The sequence below is a fragment of the Athene noctua genome, chromosome Z, assembly GCF_965140245.1.
Source record: "Athene noctua chromosome Z, bAthNoc1.hap1.1, whole genome shotgun sequence".
NCBI classification, from domain to species: domain Eukaryota; kingdom Metazoa; phylum Chordata; class Aves; order Strigiformes; family Strigidae; genus Athene; species Athene noctua.
The window spans coordinates 49,439,042-49,457,949 of record NC_134077.1 but is presented as its reverse complement, the minus strand read 5'-3'; the positions used below and the strand labels follow the sequence as shown (position 1 = coordinate 49,457,949).

The window sequence follows — 18,908 nt, the reverse complement described above, 5'->3', positions numbered from 1 at the left end:
TGCTAATTGCTAGGAAGGGTTGAGAAGGTTTAACATGGGGGAAGGGGAAAGGAAAAATCAGGAACTGGTGTTATTGGTACCCCCTTTCTCTCCAGAGTGTAGTACATATTGCATCCTATGCCTTGTAAGAGCACTCTTCAAGGTGTGGTCAGGCACCACGGGTGGGCTGTCTGTCACCAGAAATCACCAACTCAAATGTAACCCAGTTTAGCTATATAAAAACATGCACACACTGATCCCCAAGCCAAAATTCACAGCAAAAAGTATAGTGTGTTAGGAGGGGAGAATAAAAATATGAGTGAATATTCAGAGACTAACCTACTGTTCACTTGACTGAAAATGCCAAGTATTGTGATGGCGGTGGAGTACCTGGCCAAGGCTAGCTTGTACTTGAGTTTAACAGCAATCAAAACATGGTCAGATGGGGAACCTGCACCACTCTTTCTTCTGAGTCATCCAGTGCCCACCCCATGCATTCCTACCCTGTCAGATTTGGGGTGCACAAACGCAGAAGGCGGGGTGCACAAGATGTTTATTTGTCTCTTCTCCTATGTTATAGGAGAACAGTCCTTGTTTCCTTGAGCAGTTTCAGTCCTAGTGCATCTGGTCGTATGTGCCAGCTCCTTTGTAGGCTCCAACATAGCCACTGTTGTCCGTCAGATCCTGGCGGCCAGCAAGACCCTTCCCTTTGCCACTCCCATCAAAACGCTCTTTGTGGCTGCCGGTGTATTTGCTAGTGTCTGTCAGCCTCTCGACCCCACCAACCTTGGTGGCTTTCTGCAAGAAAGGAGGCAGCAAGATAGAGCCAACATCAGGAAGTAGCTCACAAACAAGCTCTTTGCTGCATGTGAGGACAGCCACATGTCCCTAGAACAGGGACAAATGGTCACATAGCAGCTCAAGGTGCACAGCAGGTGAAGAAATTCATCCTCACCGTGGCTCCCACGCTGCTGGGCTCCTTCCCCTCGATGAGGCCATACACAGCCTGCAATGCATCCTCTGGTGATTTGCCCTTGAAGTGCTTGATGCAGAGCTCCTTCATGGCCTGTTGGAACTCAGCAAAGGTGATGGTGCGGGCACCTTTGGTTCTATGGCAAGGGAAGACCAAGAGGAAAGTTACCTTACACTGGGTGGTAGTGGAATGGGGAACCCCCAGGGCTCCCCTCGCATGAGAGCCTGCCTGCCTCCTGCCATTTCCTCCTCCTGGCTGGCTGTGCTGCCCACCGTGCCTCCCTGTGACACTCACTTGACTTTGTTGAATACGATGTCAACGTCAGTGCTGGTCACGGCTTTGCCATCCATCACTCCACACTCTTTGCACATCTTGGAGAAGTTTTTCCCTGTCATGCTGTTGCCACTGGCAGATGTGTCACCATATATTGCAAATTTACGGAAAGTGTTTTCTACCCCTGACATCTTGCTGCTGTGGAGAAAATAAGTTAGCAGGGAAGGAGCTGAGGACCATCTGGAGCTGCTGGACACACACCCATGTCCAACACACCTTGTCTTCCACAGAACAAGGGATGCCACCCACAGGTATCTGCACCATGGGACAACCATGACAACCACACAGGTGTTGATAGAGAACACCTGGAATCCAGGCAGGATTGGGGGAAGGACAGGTTGGGACCTGAGGCAAGGCAAAGAAGGGGGAAGGTGGGGCTGTGGAGTGAATTAATGATCCCTGCATGTGAAGGAATGGGGCACTCAAGACTGCTGAACCTTTTGAACCTCTGAAATACAAGTTTCAGTTGAACTGTCTCAATAACAAATACCTGCATTTTTAAACTGTTTTATGCTTTGCCTGTTATTTGATGATAAATTAAGTCAGATTTACCTTTCCGGACCAGATAACTGCCTAAATCTCACAGACCTTGCAAGTAGCCACCAAGCAGTTGTCCCTGTCTTTCCCCATCACACTTCATCCCTTGAATTGCTCCCTGAATTAGCTTGTTCTCCTCCCCCCACCAGTAAATATTCCACTACTGATCAACTTAGACCGCTGCAACCAAGTGTCAGGAATCTTGAGAACATAAAAGCCATCACTCGGATTGTAAATCAGTTCACTACAACTTCAGCAGCTGATTCCTGCTGCTTGTGAGATGACCTGGAACCCTTTTGAAATACCCAGCCTCTCCTACAGCCTTGTGCTTCACCCAGGGGCTCTGGGTCTCAAGGCGGTTTGCAGGCTGCCATTTAACATAAATCTTGTGTGGGTCTGCACCTCTCTAGAGCAAAAATCAGGCAGGCTTGTACCAAGGAGGCTGTGTGCTGCAAACATGAAAGGGTAGCTGGGGGCTTCAAGTGGCCTTGCCGGGGGCCTTCCAGGATCCTTCCTTCCCTCCCTATGTGGTATGGACCCAACTCACATGTGTGAACCAGTGGCAATGGCAATGGTGCCGGCACTTTCCCTGCTGTCCTGGAGGCAGTGGGAATCGCCCCTCGTGCCTCACTGGCTGACTGTCACCTCGGCACCCACACGTGTCACAGTCTTCAGAATGCCCATCACAGGGCAGGGCGTGGCAAGGGGTGGAGGAGGGGGAAAGGAGGTGGGACAATCCCTTGCCACGAGAGATGTTGTGGTCCAAATCCCTCAGGCTGGGGTTTATTATACCTTCAGCCCACTGTGACAAAAAAACAAATGCTGCACCCTCTTTACATAACATAGACATCACACACTGGAAATGTCATCCATACTGGGACATGTACTCCAAAGGGAAGGGGCATTTATCCCTATAACTAGTAAATGAAGCCAGTCCTTTGTCCTCCTTCTTCAAGAAGCTGATCTGCTGCCAGACTGCTCATGCCCTGGCTAGGGGATATGTCTTCATGCCTTTAGGATTCACCTGGAAATCAGTAACTCCAAAAGGCACGGTGGAATAGGAAGGGGGACAGACAAACAACACATCACTTGTGAAAAAACTTTGGGAAAGACAGTTTTCCACTCATAAACTAACAAAGGAGCTGGAAATTGGATCTGGGATGTTTGGGCCAGCCATAAGGCTCAGCTTGCACTCTGGCAGTTGTACCATGTCTGTAAGGGCACTATGATAGCTCACTGTTAAGAAAGGCATTTCATCTTTGTGGTCAATGAAAGACTAAATTAATGTGCCTTCAGTGGTTGATTATTTTCCTTAAGCTCTGCTTAGCAACATGGAAACCTGTATAAATACACCTTATTTCAGAAATATATTATTCTCACCACTGTACATTCCAGTCTCACTGTTGGTTGCAGCAAGCCCACAGCAGCTGAGTGAGCTTGTCCAAGCTTTACCCATTCCAGGAAGAAAACCTTGCAGATACTGCTGCATGCTCACTGCTCCTGCACTTCTGCATGGCCTTTGGTCTTCCAGTTGGGCTGACCATAATTCTTCACCAATTTCATTGCCAACCAGAGAAACTCATTTGCCCCTTGGCAGGTCTTGTGCAAAGGACACTGCTCAGGTCTCAACCTTGAGAGGCTTCTGGAGTAGGGGGTAGTCCAGCCAGGGGTGAAATGGCAAAAAAGCATGTAGTGCCCCCTCCCACCACTGCTGGGGAGCTCCTCACATCCTGCCCTGCCAGGGTAACAACAGCATCACAGCCCCGGCACAGCCATGCAGCACACTGGTTCTGCAGTACCACCTGCCCCTGGTGAGCCAGGGACAGAGACTAAGGATGTCCATGTAAACCTCAGACAATGTGGTTTGAGGTTTGGTAGAAGTGCTGTTTCTGTCTCTTAGACAAGTGCTGATCACCCCAGTGAATTGTTTCCTTTTCCCTTGTTGCAGGCTGCATGTTTTGGGGGTGTCCCAGCAGGAATGCCAGTCTCCCTGCCTGTGCAAAGAAAGCAGCAAAGAAAGGAGACACTAGATGTCATCACAGGAATGATGATGTGCAGGCCAGATGTGCATGCTGTTGGTTGGGATTTTTCTTACATTCTGGAAGGGTGTCTCTTTTCTGTGGCAGAGTGTATTTTTGGAACTGAATTTTTTTACCCTTTTAGTTACAGCATACCACTTTCTTTTTTTTTTTTTTTTTTTTAATGGAAAAATGTATATCTAACTTTAGGTGACTAGGTGAAGCTGAAGGACTCGGAGTCTCTTAGATCAAGTAACCAAGTGCCCATAAATTTCAAGTCAGGAGTTCACCTCTTTTTTTCTGCCCTGTAACTCAAAACCGCTTAAGATCAGTACTGTGATGCCAACAGCTTATTTGTTTCTGCTTCTCACAGTCTGCATGTGACAATGAATAAACCAAAAGGTCACTTCCCTTAAAGCTCTTGGAGCAATGGTCCCCTGCCATATACTCAACAAAGCTGTAAACAAAATCAGCTCAAACCAGCCAAGTTTCCAAAACTGCAGAGATTGCCAGGGAAGGTGGAGCACATACCTGTGGATCTGGATAGCCCGAATGGGTGGCCTCATCCAACCCCTGTCTAACCCAAAGGACAAAGCTCCCTCTTCAGCTATGCACCTCGCAGGTAGAGTGAGCATGCTTCTTGTTCACTGGTGAGCTCCTTGACCGCCAGAGGTCACCAAGGTTTAACAAAAAATAGAACTATGTCATTTCCATACACACACACACACACACACAAGACATGTGTGGTCAGAGATTCTTATTAACCAACAGATATTAAGAAAAAGGCAAATGGCCAGACTGCTCTTCTTTAGAAATTTTCTGCCTTCTCGACACTCATATTTCTCTAGCAGATCTGTTCCTGTTGTCATCTACAAATTTATTAACAGCAATTTTTCCTGTATCTTCAGCTCTCTGATAAAATCATGAAGAGGCATTGGGCCTAACACCATAAACTGCAGATTCCCCCCACAGACACCTCTAAGAAAAAGCATCTGCTGTGATCTGCCAGTTCACCATTGCTAAATTCATTTAACCTGGAGGACAGGGCTTTAAAGAGCTGTTCTCTGGAATGATAGCACATAGCTGACAGATCACACAGCAAAATTGTTTTAATATGTTCCAGATGTATTGCTTCAGTGAAGTTAATACAGAGATTAATCTGAATCACTGTTCCTATACTCTCCACTCTTGAATTCTCTCATGGCTACATGCCAAATTTTTTTCTGCTTTCAACTGCAAGGCTTTTGACAAATTCAGGCCAAGGGAGTACATAATTTGGTCCCAAGTAACTAGTTAAGTATTTGAAATTGTTGCCAGCCTTTTATGAGCTCAGTTTAAAATTACATTTAGGGAGGTTTGAACCATCTTTGATAAGACAGATGCTGAAAAAATAGAGGAGGATCATCAGGGGGAAAAAACCACACAAAAAAGAAAGAATAGGAAAAAAAAAAAAAAAACAAAACGAAAAAACACCCACAAAAACCCAGTACCTTACTTAAATAGTATAAATAACATATGTAAACAGGCATGCACACACGCTAGTCCTGTGTTCCCGAAGCAAATGCACCATTAACAAGAAATTCTCAGATTATGACAGGATATGCTAAATTGCTTAAATCTTAAATCTTCAGTTGTAGGGAAATGATTTATTCTGTATGAGTAAAATGCTTAGCTGCAAAACAGAGCAGAATTCAGTGTTCTGTTCAAATACTTATATAAATCTGCAGGAAAGTTGGAAGACAGCTTTGATACCATCTTCATGGAATCAGCATTATTTATTTAAGGAAAACCAGCATTTTGAAGAGACTAAAAAGGACAAAAACCCAAGTTAGTTCATCTGTAATACTGAAGCAACCCAGACTAGCTCTGCAGAATAGCAGAAATTCAGGAGAAAAGATTAATGTCTGAAACTCTTTTGTCGGCAAGAAGAATATTAACTTCTGCTGTTATGAATAAATGAATTTTAAATTATTCTTTGTCTGCTCATTTTTATGACTATTACCATAATCACATAAACCTCCTTTTTTTCACATAAAGCTATGTATAGCATAAGCCTTCCCTTTCAGTGTCATGATCAGAGAAACTGTTTGAATGAAGACATTAAAGCAGTGAGATTCCAATTACCGTATGAAACACTCTAAATCTGTCAAAATGAGCTGCTTGGATTACTGCTAGACCCAGAAAACCCCAAACGATGGAGGATGAAGGTGAATCAAAACTCAGATGTGGAGCTGCACCCATTCCACAAGCCCTGCTGTTTGATTCCAGAGCATGTCCTTTTGCAGCCAAATTGTCCCTTTCCTGGTCTCTGAGTAGATGAAGAACAAAGTTTTATTTAAAATGAAAGTCAAGTAGGAGAATGTAATACATAGCACTAGTTTGAAAGGCATTGACTTTAACTGTCTTGCTGAATTAATATAAACTGATGCAGATGTATGGAGAAAGAGGAGAAAAGAGAGCAACGTGTTGGTGCCTGGGTTTAAAAGTGAAGTTTTATGATAGCTGAAAGAACAAGGATCTTGCACTGAGAAATTTGAATCTACTTGTCAGAAATTAACATAAAGCTAAAGAGATCAGATGTGGATGTTCTATTTGTTTATTTTTCTATATGTAAAAATATTTAATGGGATTTCTTTTCAATATCTTCAGTATGTCTTTTATTTATGTCAGGCACACACACATACATGATCAGGAAACCTTTTATGGACATGTAGATCGAACTGTTGTTCAAAGGAGTAAATTAGGACAAATTCAATAATCCTGCACTGAAGGGATCTTCTGTATGCCTCAATCTAGCCCACATGAACTCAAGAGTCTTGTCCTTTACTTGAAAACCAACATGTGGAAAACTATGTTTCTGCATTGTCCTGGGGTCTCTGGCAAGCTGCATACCCCGCAGTGAGCCCACAGAAACAAATCAAGAAATTATCCACCCTTAACCCTGTGCTGAACCACCTACCTTACTGAACATATTCCTATAGTAAAAATGGATAATTAAAAAAACCCCAAACAAACAGATTCCCTCTCTATCCATGGAAATCACTTGCCTCTCATTTCAGAGGTTGAGCACAGGAAGAGCTGATAATTTTTTCTTTGACCTGTGGTCAGTCTGACCAGGACTACATGTCAGGAAACACATGCTGTAGGGAAACACCCAGGGGATGGTCCTTCTCATGGGACTTTGTCTGCAATGGGAGATGCCCGGTTGTGTCTGAGCCAGCCTCTCCAAATGGTTGGCTGCACTGGTGCAGGAGGAGCCAAGGTGTTCCCAGCAGTGAGGGGATGGATGACAGAGGGACAGACACTGAAACCCACAGCACTGATATCCAGGAATCATGTGGGAAAATGCCGGCCACACAGACAGCTGCAGTGGCTGCTGATATCCACCTCCCTTGGCCACCCTAGATGTGACGCTCTGGGGCTCCTGTGGCCACTCTGGCCACAGCAAGGCTAAGGAGGAGGTAAACTGAGCCTGAAAGCTGAGCTGCACAGAGCAGCCATGCAGGGAGACAGGGTGATTACAGTGAGTGCAAAGCAGCGCAGACTGCATTTCTTCCATATTCCGCATCCATTATTATCTCCTTAATAGAACCCCCACATGCACTCTGCCATCTTTATGTGTTTAGAGTGGGTTGAGGGAGAAATGAAACAAAAAACAGCTTTCACTACCCTCCCTTCAAATTCTAAGAACTTAAACATTTCTAGTTTTCATTCAGTGCTGCTACTAGGCTGCCTAATAGTCATACCGCAGGTCTGACAGCTCGTGGAGGCACTAAGCATGATCATGCTCAGTGCTTGGTACAGACATATGGTAAATATAGTCTGTGTCACCACTGCTCTTCAGAGCTTGGTACAGTTCCTTACATTATACAAATGTTATTCTAGAGTTTAACTTCGTTGTATTCTTCAAGCTGTGTGTAGGAGGGTGTGGACTGAAAAAGGTACATAAACAGATCAACTGAAGGTTAGGCCTGTTCTCTTAGAGAGTTTCAGCCACAGCTTTCTTCTCTCCTCAGGTGCATTTTGGATCACAGTGTTGGCTGGAACTGATCTTAACCAGAGAGATCAAGAAGTTTTGCTCCCCAGGCACCATTCCCACACAGGCACTCCAGCACAGCCCTGTCTCCTGACTACTGGACTTCACATGCCTCATTCCCTTGCTTTTCTCTTTAGACAGTAAAATCCGTGTGAAATCTTCTGGTGGCATAGATGCACCTCATCATCTTGACCTCTATGAAGAAGTTTGTTGCTTTAGATTGAGCAGTTTTACACAATGTTCACTTATTTTTATGAAAATTTGTGAGCATTTTTTTCCCCACATTTGTCACAGTTTATTTTAAAAAAAAAAAAAAGGCCTTCTAAAGACATCAACCACAGAAGAAAATCAAATGCTAAGCCTAGTCAGTGTATTCTGACCAGAGCACAAAACTTATTTTTAGGGACACTACAGATGTATTTTGAGAATATTGTTTGTTATGGAAATATTGGCAAAATAATCATCCTCTCTCAAATTAATTCATCTGGGACAAGAATGTGTTCCCCTTGGCCAGAAGTCCTGTTTTCCTATTACACTGGAGCTTCTCGGCATAAGGAGAGCAGACTATGGTCCAAGGCATTGTGTGAAAATGTTCTAGTACTAGGCAGGTATGCTGCTTTGCTGAACCTCTCCCAACACTTAAAAACCCCCTTAGATAAATGCTTTTACAACACTCAAGCTAACTCATTAGGAAATATGATATTTAATAAATGCATTATTATAAGTGATTACTAACATTTTAAAAGGTCATTTATATTATATTATATTTATATTATATTGAAAAAATTTTATATATATATATATATATATATCTCATAACGTCAGTCACATTCTTTGCCAGAGTAACTTATACTGATACCACTGCAACGATGTTAGGAACCGATTTTGCTCCTGAAGTCTGTTTTCCTATTCTATATTAACTACATTATATTATCTCCCTCCACAGGAAAAATTGCATTTACCTCAAGTTTGATTTGATGCGATTACCTAGGAATAAATGATCATGTTTTGGCTTGTTTGAGCCATTTGCACACTGTTGCAACATCATTCTGCCTGCAGAAGTCTCTTGGCAGTTCTTCAACTCTAATGTAGAAGTCTACCTGAAAAGGTATAGAACCTTTGTGTGTATTTACTATACAAACACAATTGTTGCTATTTGTTTTTTTTCACAACATGTCAAAGCATTCTCTAGGGAGAGAGGTACAAGAAATATTAAGTTAAAGCTTTTTTTAGGGCTAATATACTTGCATACAAAAAGCAAGTGTATCGTACATTTTTTTTTTTTAAAAAAAAGTGTTAGATCACATTTTCAATGCTTGTGAGAAAGATACCTCTAGATATTTAATATAACTTAAGCTCCTGAATTGCTTTGGTCCTTATAGACAGGTATTTGCAAGACATCAGTTGTGTGCTGTCATGCAGACCAACAGAAAACTCAGATACTGCCATGCATCAAGTACAAATAGGACAAGCAGACTTCCTCATCACTTAGCACCTTTACGGACAATATTTATTATTATCACTACTAAGGAAATTGACAATCTATTTCAAAACACACTGCAGCTTGCAGAGGAAGAGGCTGTCTTTCCTTCACTGTCAGGCAATGGTTCAGACTTCAAACATCTTCATAAAGGCAATAAGCAAAGACAAGGAGCTGGGCACCCTCCCCTTTAAACATCTCAACAGGGAAGCGCTATGTTACCTAACACAGAGATACACACTTCTGTTGCCTTTCTAAGTGGCCAGCATCGACTAGAAGAGAGTTTCAGTTTTGACTGAACTAACGCCTTCCAGTCATATCAAGGGCAGAGATTAATTCGGTGGATGTGTTGGACACAGCTCTGTGCTTTGTCCCAGGACTGATGGTGCTCCTTGCATCATAAGGAGTCAAAAAAACAACAAGGACTTCTCATTTTTCTGGTTATGGTCTGACAGGTGTTCCCAAAACCTGCACTGTCTAGTGCCAACTCAGGCATCCAGCAAATCTAGAAAAGGCAAAAGAAAGGTCGTGGTTATCTACAGCCTTGTGCATCCACTTGAATCTGTCTGCTCTTGCTCACTAATATTTCAGTGGCCAGCTGTCAGGAGCTGAACTCTCTTTTTGCTGCAAGCTTACAGCATCTTGAAAATGCAGATCAGATCCAAGTTAGGACCTTTAGGTACTGCTGCAATAAAACTGATCAATAGTACTGGTATCCTAGCAGTCAGGGTCTCAGCTAGTAGACCAGGACCTGGTACCGGCCGTCTGTACCACTCTAATGTGGATGGAGGCTAGCAAGAACTTTTATTTAGTACTAAATGTTGCTGCTCCACGACACAGACAAATCCCACACCACCTGGCATCTCTGATTTTCAGATCAGTCCTGGATGCTGACGCAGTCCAGTGCAGTTGCTGTTTTCCTGTGCTTCTGTGCTCTTGCAGCAGGCTGAGAAACAACAGCCCGTCCCTCTGTCCTCATAGTGTGAAATGATGAAACTCACCACCATGAGATGCTTTCAGTAACAGAAATATAAAGAGGTTCAAAAAGCAATTAGGAAAAGCCAGGGAGGGAAGGTCCTTAAAAGGGCCACTGAAGACAGAAATGCAACAACCTCCAGCATGGCAGGTCTCTGAGTCTGACTGGTAGCCAGGAAATACTATACCAGAGGATGCTCTAGGAGCTTGTTCTGGTCTAAATACACACCAGAGACGGGACATGTGAGTGGATGAGCTTTTCTTCTGATTCTATATGACTGTTTTTGTGTTAGACATTTTCTCCCAGTTCTCATTCTTCCACTTTTGGCCCACAGTACTTCTCCTAGAAAATGGAAAAATCTGCTGTGGTTGGGGATTCTTCTAAAACAAATAAACAAACTGGTGGCACATCATAAAATACTGCTTCTTTTAGGCTGGGAAGGTTGTAAAAGCCATGTGCTGCTGCAGATGAGAGCCAGAGCAGCTCACACCTGCAACTAGAGTGAAGAGGATTACTAGAGTCCTGGGCAATGGAAACTGAGAGAGGACAGCTCATGGAAAGTAGGAGAGTGCAAGTGTTCATTTTCCACTGTACTACAGCTCGTAAAGTAACTTACATTTACAAGAAGAAGAGCATCAGAAGACCTGACATGTGTTTTGTACACTCTGCATTGCTCAGGCAGTGCAAGAAGACGGAGGCAAAGACTTGGAGCAGCATGTGTGGCTGCAACACTTGAACTTCCCAAGGGGGATTAGCTTAGTTCACTCTGTCTGCAAGTCAGGGAGTGTTGGCTTTGTCACATGCAGCAGCCCAGCAGAAGACCTGAGACCTCTGGGCTGTGCTGCTGTCACTTGCCATCACCATGTTGATGATGGTACCAGGTTATTGCCTCTCTGGGTGTGATGCCCAGCCCATTTTCATTTTACAGTACACATCCCATAAAACCAGGAGGAAGCACAAGGGAGGCAGAGCCAGCTTTCAGCCAGGTCTGAAACCCACTGAATAACACAGTAGGACTCTTCTGGCTAAGAACATTTTGTTTTCAAAAACAGCATTCTTGCATGATTTCACCAACCAATCCACATGGGACTATTTTCTGGAATTGGGATAATTTGTGGCATGATTTTTATGGTACAGTTTTCTGAAAAATATATGTATGCAGCAGAGTAGCGATTACCAGCTCTGAATTCTGCAACAGCATAGCTCTGCTCCCAGAAGGCTGGGAAAGGCCATGGGTGGGAAGTGCATAACACTGAAGAGAAAAAGCCGTGTTAAGAAGACCAACAGTAGTCTTGACACTAATGATGCTCCTTAGTACGTGGGCTCCTCACCATCTCATGTTGTGCAATGCAAAACACTCTGCTTCCTTTGTGCTTCTTTGCTGGGGCCAGATCCCCAGCAGGTTTCCTTGCACTGTGGTCACCGGTCTCTGCCAATTGACACTAGCTGAGGGTTTGGCTCTAGGTCCTTATTTTCCTGAAGGCACAGCAACCCACCCAAAACATGTCAGAAGCCTTAAGCCCTGCTGCATTCCCTCTCCCATCCCTCCTGGCAGCAAAGCCAGGTGCTAGCAGTCTGTTAGGAAAACACGTGTCAGTTTTTAAAAGTACAGCTGTAAAAGGGAAGAGAAAACTCCCCTGTGTCTCTCCTCTTTCTCCTTCTCGCACAGAGGCACCTCACTGCCCCATGGAGGTAAGCGGCTTTCTGAACACATGCCACAGCCCCAGTGGGACGTTTCCCACCCACCCAGTGAAGCAAAACTGTCCCATCACTGTCAGGCCAGAGCCAATGCACAGTATTTTATGCAACTATTTTTTGTGGTGGCATCAAATGGCTTGGTATCTGGGACATCTGCCGGAAGCAAGACACCCTTTGTGGGAGTCTACACAAATCAGCTGGCCTCACACTACCCGTTGCTGAAGCCACAGCCTGGGACATCTTTTCAGGTTTGGTTTAGGACAGAAAAGAAAAAATAAAAGCCAACTTGCTTCAAACTAATATCAATCATGCTCAGCGTTACCATGTTAGGTATGCCTTGTGCAAAAGCCAAGAACCTGCAACATCCTCCTGCATGCCTCCCCGCTTCCCCAAATCCTATTTTTGAGTGAGAAGCCAGAGTGAATGCATGGTTGTGGCAGGACCTCACCACTTGCCACTTCTAATTATAGGTGAGTCCTGGTCTGTATTAGCAGAAAAACACTGCCACCCCCGCCCCTGCCCCCCATACACACGTTCATGTTCATTCTCTGCAAGTACAACCGTTCAACCACTAATTTCAGGCACCAGTTCCTTCATGGCAACAAGATATAAATATAGACCTTGATGTCCCCAAAGTTGTTGTTTTGTTGTTTTTTCTTCACTTTAACCCTGGTATTATTTCCATAGATGATTCTTAAGGTCAATTTTGTGCTATGAAATCCAGTACTTAAGGCCATCTGCTGTCTTAAACCGAGGTACTCATACTGTTAAACCAGTATCCATCAGCATCAGTGGGTACTCCAGGCACAAAGGGTGGGTGGTCAAGTAGTAGAAGATTTTTTAGACTGACCCACTCAACCTTTGTTGAGAGAAGAAAAATGTTGTCACAGTCTAATCGCTCTTTTTCTCTCAGCAAAGACACTTGTCGCTTGTGCCTGCAGTGAGATAAAGCTCACAGATGTTTTGTATTCAGAAGTAATGCTGTTTGAGGCTATAAGAAGGTAGCATGGGGCTCAAGATTTATCTGTGGCAAATATTCAAAACAAAAAGTCATGGTACTACCTAAGTAAGAGTTGCAGCACCCAGCCCTGGTCTGCTTATATATAACTGCAAGAATATTCCTATATATGTATGCATACATGGATTAAAAATAGAATAACCCTCAAATCCTACTCTGGAGGTTTAATACAATTCTTCAGGAAAAGACATGCTAACATCTCCATGTAAAACAATACTTTGGAGAAAGGGTCTTACCTTTTTAACACCACAGGGGAACACAGTGGTCCCTTTTCATGACTCAACAGAAGCTTGGCTTCAGGCAACATGATTGAAGGGCAGAGTGAAATGTGTGGTTTACCTACCATGGAAAGAAGCACTCTTCCATCTTTTCCCTTGCTCATCTGCTGAGTGAGGACTTGCATAGTCTGCAAATTAGCCAGGCCAAGGGAAGAAGACCACCCAGACAATCCTATGGTTAATACCTTCCCTATGATCCAACCCATATACTTTGTGGCTGATGAGATGGCTCACTGGCCTCTGAGTGGCCTCTGAGGACCTTAACCTCAAGTGTACCACACCTTTCTTTGGCAAAACAGTAGCATGAGATTTATTTGCTCTTTGCTGAACTCCAAATCCAAAACCGCATTCTTTGTTCCAAACTACAGTTTACTATAGTGTGGTTTAACAAGGTCATATGCTATTTCAGATATGTAACAACCAAAACGTAGTTGGAAAATCAAAGAAAATTAAAATCAACTTATTACACTCAAGTACCCAGCAATTATATGCGAGTCCTTCATAATACACTGTTAAGAAAATGGGAGAGGGCAGACAGAACCCTAAGGAAACATAAATCATAGGGAAAGGAGAGGGGAGGATGGCAGGAATCTGGAAGAGACTTCAGAGGCCATCCACTCTTTTTTTTAGGGAAAAAATCCCTATCTCTGTCATTCCCTACAAATGCTTGTCTTATCTTAGACGAGATAAGACAAACATCAAACACTAGTAACCAGGATTCCACAGCCTCTCCAGGCAATCTGTCCCTGTGCTTTACTATCTCTGCTTCTAATGCCTTGCCTAAGTTTTTTCTTCCCTTACCTTAAATGTGTTTCTTCACGTCATATCCACCAGGGACAAGAAGATGAGTAGGACTTAATTTAGAGGAATTATACTGTGTTTTGAAGAAGGGATGGCAAATGTTTTTTTCTTTATAAGTTCTTTGAAGTTCGTTGTAAGTTTTCTGACTTAAAACTGTAGATTTTTTTTCTTTACTTTCCCTTTTTTTTTTTTTTAGGGTCAAATTCATTTCCACACACACACTGCTGGCAAAATGATCTGCTGTATTAAAAAAAAAAAACAAAACAAAACAGTAACATTAAAACCCTGCAAAGATGTGCAGATGGGCAGAAATACTGAAATCTCTCCTTGAACCTATTTAATACTGTCCCTATTAGAGGTCTGAATTGACAAGACCTGGAGACCTGCTGGGGTCTTCAGTCCTGACACCTAGAAAGGCAGGAGCAGATATGCTATTGTTACCTGTAAGAATGTATGTTGAAGTTTTTAAATGTATTCTACTTTGGCCAGATAGTACCTCTCAGGCAATATGAATTTTACCACTGACGTAATTTGAGGGCTTTTAATAACAGTTAAAAAATAAGAGTCTTCCTGAGTGCAGGCTACAGCAACATTGTCAGAAAAAAAACAGTTCCTATGCAGCACACAGTTTTCAAAAATGTTATTGAGAGTGGTGTCCTATTCCCATGGAAGGACATTAGTCAGCGTGGGTGTCTACATTCAGCTTGTCCTGCATTACCACACATTTGCAGAAGCCAAAGAGCAGATCTGCTGCAGGGAATGTTCTGTCATAACTTCACCAACTTCCACGGGGTAGCAATGATTTCCATAAATTAAGAACCTTGTCCCCAAACATCTACAGGCTTGGCTTCCTTCTGTGTTTACAGAAATACTCTCCACTGTCTACATATTAAAGAGAAGGTCAGCCCTCCATATGTGGGCTGATCTTGGCTCCTTTTGGATGCACTCATGAACATTTATGGTTGTGAAAGCTGGCCTTCAGGTCGGCATGATTATAAACACTTCAATACTTCCTAGTAGGTACAGAACATCCAGATTTTTAGAAACTGAATGAAAAACCCTATGCTTTACAATCGTGTTAGTTCGACACTGGAAAGGATGTATTTAAGATGGCATCACTGCTATTTATATGGGACAGTTATAATATTACAAGTAGATATTCAGTGTGCCATGAGTTTTGCCACAGAAATGGGTTTGATAGCATAGTGGACAGAGCCTTTTCAGATTTTAATACTTACATCACATATTCAGTATACCATAATAATGCTTATGAAAAGGTTTGGCATTTGTCTTTTATTGAGATTCTACTCACAAGATTTAAACTATGTCATAAAGATAAGACTGAAAGCTGGTCTAATTATGGGGAAGAAAAAAAATCATACCCAGAAATAAACTGATCACAATGGCTTAAATGAAAATAAATCAGACAGACTTTTTAAAGATTTTTCTAGAAGGACAAATAGCATTTTCTTTAGGTATCTGCAGTGAGAGAGCAAACAAAAATACTTCTGTTAGCAAGTCAATAATGAGCAGAATTTCAGTATCAGAATTTTCAGATTTTTAGGAGAAATGGCATGGAAAACCCCAAGTAAAAGTAGTCTGTGCACAAATCTGAATGCTTAAATTTTTGTAGATCAAAATTCTGCCTGTCACAAACATTCAGGGTGACTCTGCAAGGCCTGGAGCAGCTGGGCACTCTGAGTGCCAAAGCCTCCTGACAGAAATTGTCTCACACCACCTAAGTCTGTGAAATTTTGATGGGGCAGAACACAATCTGCTACAAACTCCTGATCTATAGAAACACAGAAGCACATGTACTTCTATTCATGACCAGATCATGCGCAGTGCCAAGTCTGTTCTCTTATGCAACCCATCTTGACTTTGAGTTTTGCAAGAACTGACTTTTCAGCTTTTGATTTTGTAAATGCAACATATCCATCACCTGTATTGCACAATATTTCCCCTGGACTGAAAGGGAAAAAATCAGAGATGTAATAAGCCATTTTTCAGAAGAGTATGTGTCTTCCTTTTTTTTTCTCCATGACTTAATGCTATTACTGTCTAAAAGAATAGGGGCACTTATCCAACATACCGCAGCTCTGAGAGACCTTCCTAAGTAAACTGCTCCTCCTTATTGTTCTTCAACATCTCTGCATAGCTGGAGCAGAGGGTGGCCTCAAGTCTCTTACTCATCTCCCATCTCTGTGTGTGATCATAGGCATTCCTCATCAGCGTTGAAAGGTGCTGTCAGCAAAGCTATGACTTCTTTTTCATTCACTGCCTGACATGCTTACAATGGCAAAAGCTCTAGATGCAAGATCCATTTGGCAAAAAAACCTGCAATTGCCAACAGAGCCTAAAGCAACTACTTTACACAGAAAATTCCCTTGTTGTTTTAACAGAGGTCCTTTGGAAATTTGTGCTAGCAAAACCTCCCCAGTGTAGGCAAGATCTCATCTTCATTTTTCCTTCCTTTCATTACAGGGCCCCTCTGTGACCATTGGAGCAGCTAGAAGCTCATATACAACCTCACAGCTACAGGGAGAGTCCCAGGCCCATTGCCCTGCTGCATGCCTCAGTCGCATGGGGCAGTGCATGGCCAGGAGGCTCTGTGTCCCCACCCTGTGCTACCAGAACCCAGGCTGGTCTTGGCAGCTCAGGGGAGGAATGCCCCAAGAACCTCAGTGGGACTTCCTAGCATTGGCAAATCCCTGGGAAGCTCTGCCAGCCTCCCAGTACTCTTAGCAACAGGCTGTAGCAAGCCAGATATAATAGTGTATTTATTACATTAACATGGAAGGTTTAATAAATGTATTTATAAGGAAGGAGATACAACAAAATAACAGCTGTGCAATTATCTGAAGGGGGCTTCTCTGCTACATTCAGCCAGTAGTTTCAAAGACAGCCTAACCTTTGGGACACTATCACAGCTCTGAGCAATAACACAGATAAAGACTTTCTTTATGTTGCTCTTTTCCTTGGTGCTTTTACATGCCTGTATGTGAATCCCAAAGGATTTTCTGTAACCCTCAGCTCCAATAACCAATTCAACCACAATGTCATCTTGTATCTATCTGCCTTACTAATGAAAACTCATCTATCACCAGCTCGGCTTCTGGCGGGAAAATGGCTTTTGAAATATGTCCTCACAAAGGGCAGGTGTAGAGGGGTGGCTGAAAGACACATTAAATTTGTGTTCATATAGGTCTACGTGCATAATGTGTCTAACAAGAACTATTTATTTATAAACCCATAGAGAGAATGAGGAATGCAGCCCATTAGTACTGTGCAGTATTTTAAACATAGGACAAGCAAGTAAGCTTTGACAACCTTCCTTGGGAAGGTGATCTCAGCATAATTTGCTTCGTGGAAACAGGAAACAACCAGTAAGTCTTCTTCCATGGCAACATACTCTTTTACTCCCTGAAATCATCAGGACTTCCTTACAGGAAAAATGAACAAGGCACTTTTTACCCTGTGGATATTCTGTGCTGCTTTCTCTGCCCAGATCTCAGTCATTACTTTTAGTCAAAAGTCAGCAAAACGCTCTGTTGCCATGTAACCATAAACTTGAGTGGTCTGTTATCAAATTACACATAATTTGCTGTTGGGGTTATCAGATATCTTACAGACCTAATCAGGACTCTAAAGTAATGAAATTAATTGGGTTCACCAATAATGTGAGAAGTTTTCTAATTAACCTCCTCCATAGCATGACAAAACACCTTTCTTGTTCTGTCCCAGTAACTCCTGCCCAACAGGACTTCAGCAGAAACCTGAGCTGGCACACCTGGGGAGAGACATCAAATGCCTTACTGTAATTAGTCTTTTATGACACTTAAATTGGAGATCTCTGTCTAATGGCATTAACTGCCATGAGCTAGAGGTCTAATGGCATTATCTGCCATGAGCTAGAGGAAAGCTAAATTTTCATCCAGGGAATATTATTCTGCTGAGCGGTGAGGGAAAAGGGAGGACTTGCTTATAAGGAAGAGAAATCAGAAAAGCAGCCACCTAATTTCTTGTCATTTGTCAATTTACAAAACACACTTGGATGCTGCTTCTTTGTATAAGTCAGAAAAAAATATCAAATGTGAAAGACAGTTTAGGAAAAGCCATCTTACTGTGCCCTTAGCTCTAGATGCAAGTGGCCTGTGCCACCATCTCTCCCTGTCCATCAAGTTTACTCACATGTGAATCACTACTTTTTTTTTGATCCAGCCTCTGGTTTGGAAATACTTACCTCAGGTCTCTTCAAGGAGAAGAAAGGCCCCAGAATGGGGAGCACAGACATATCTGCCCTGTTGTGAAGCTGTTTTGAGATGTGAAAGAACCACCACGCTCTGTCTTTTGGTCTGACAGAGGGGAAGGTTTAAGAGCTTGACAGCTGCCTTAGTGTGGCTGCTACACAGCTGTTCCAGGTACATCTGCCATGTCAACATCATCCAGTCATCAGCACCCAGGCATTTGGATTCAGGTTAACATCCTCACACTTTGCACTACAGGAAAATCTGATGTACTTTTGTCCTCACTAGTCTTTGCATTCAGACAGCTGTGGCTATGAGATAGCGAATTCCTTCCAAGTCCCTTGCAGAAGATCTTGCCTCCCTTAGGCCCTAAATGGATATCCCTACCAGTCCTGTTAGACCCCAGGTACCAACTCTCCTTGGGTTGTGTCAGCTTGCATGTAAACAAAACCTGGCCTCAACAACATACCCCACCAGACTAAACTTGCCCAAGCTCAAAGCATCTCCAGCCTCTAAGCAGGAGCAGCTTCTGAG

At 43.0% G+C, this 18,908-nt stretch overlaps 1 protein-coding gene across 1 annotated transcript; it reads right to left on the bottom strand.

Moving 5' to 3' along the window:
* Positions 1 to 594: 594 nt before the first annotated feature.
* LOC141973686 (tubulin polymerization-promoting protein family member 2-like) lies at positions 595 to 1,416 on the bottom strand. The gene is made up of 3 exons (XM_074932513.1): positions 1,247 to 1,416; positions 935 to 1,088; positions 595 to 777 (listed from the first exon to the last, which is right to left on the bottom strand). The coding sequence occupies exons 1-3, from the start codon at positions 1,414 to 1,416 to the stop codon at positions 595 to 597; spliced, it is 507 nt and encodes a 168-aa protein (XP_074788614.1).
* Between the last annotated feature and the right edge of the window lie 17,492 nt (positions 1,417 to 18,908).

Coding starts and splice junctions, on each gene's coding strand:
- LOC141973686 (XM_074932513.1), bottom strand. CDS start 1,416: ATGTCAGGGGTAGAAAACACTTTCCGTAAATTTGCAATATATGGTGAC. Junction 1,089..1,246: donor ATCGTATTCAACAAAGTCAA/GTGAGTGTCACA, acceptor CCCTTGCCATAG/AACCAAAGGTGCCCGCACCA. Junction 778..934: donor CCAGCAGCGTGGGAGCCACG/GTGAGGATGAAT, acceptor CCTTTCTTGCAG/AAAGCCACCAAGGTTGGTGG.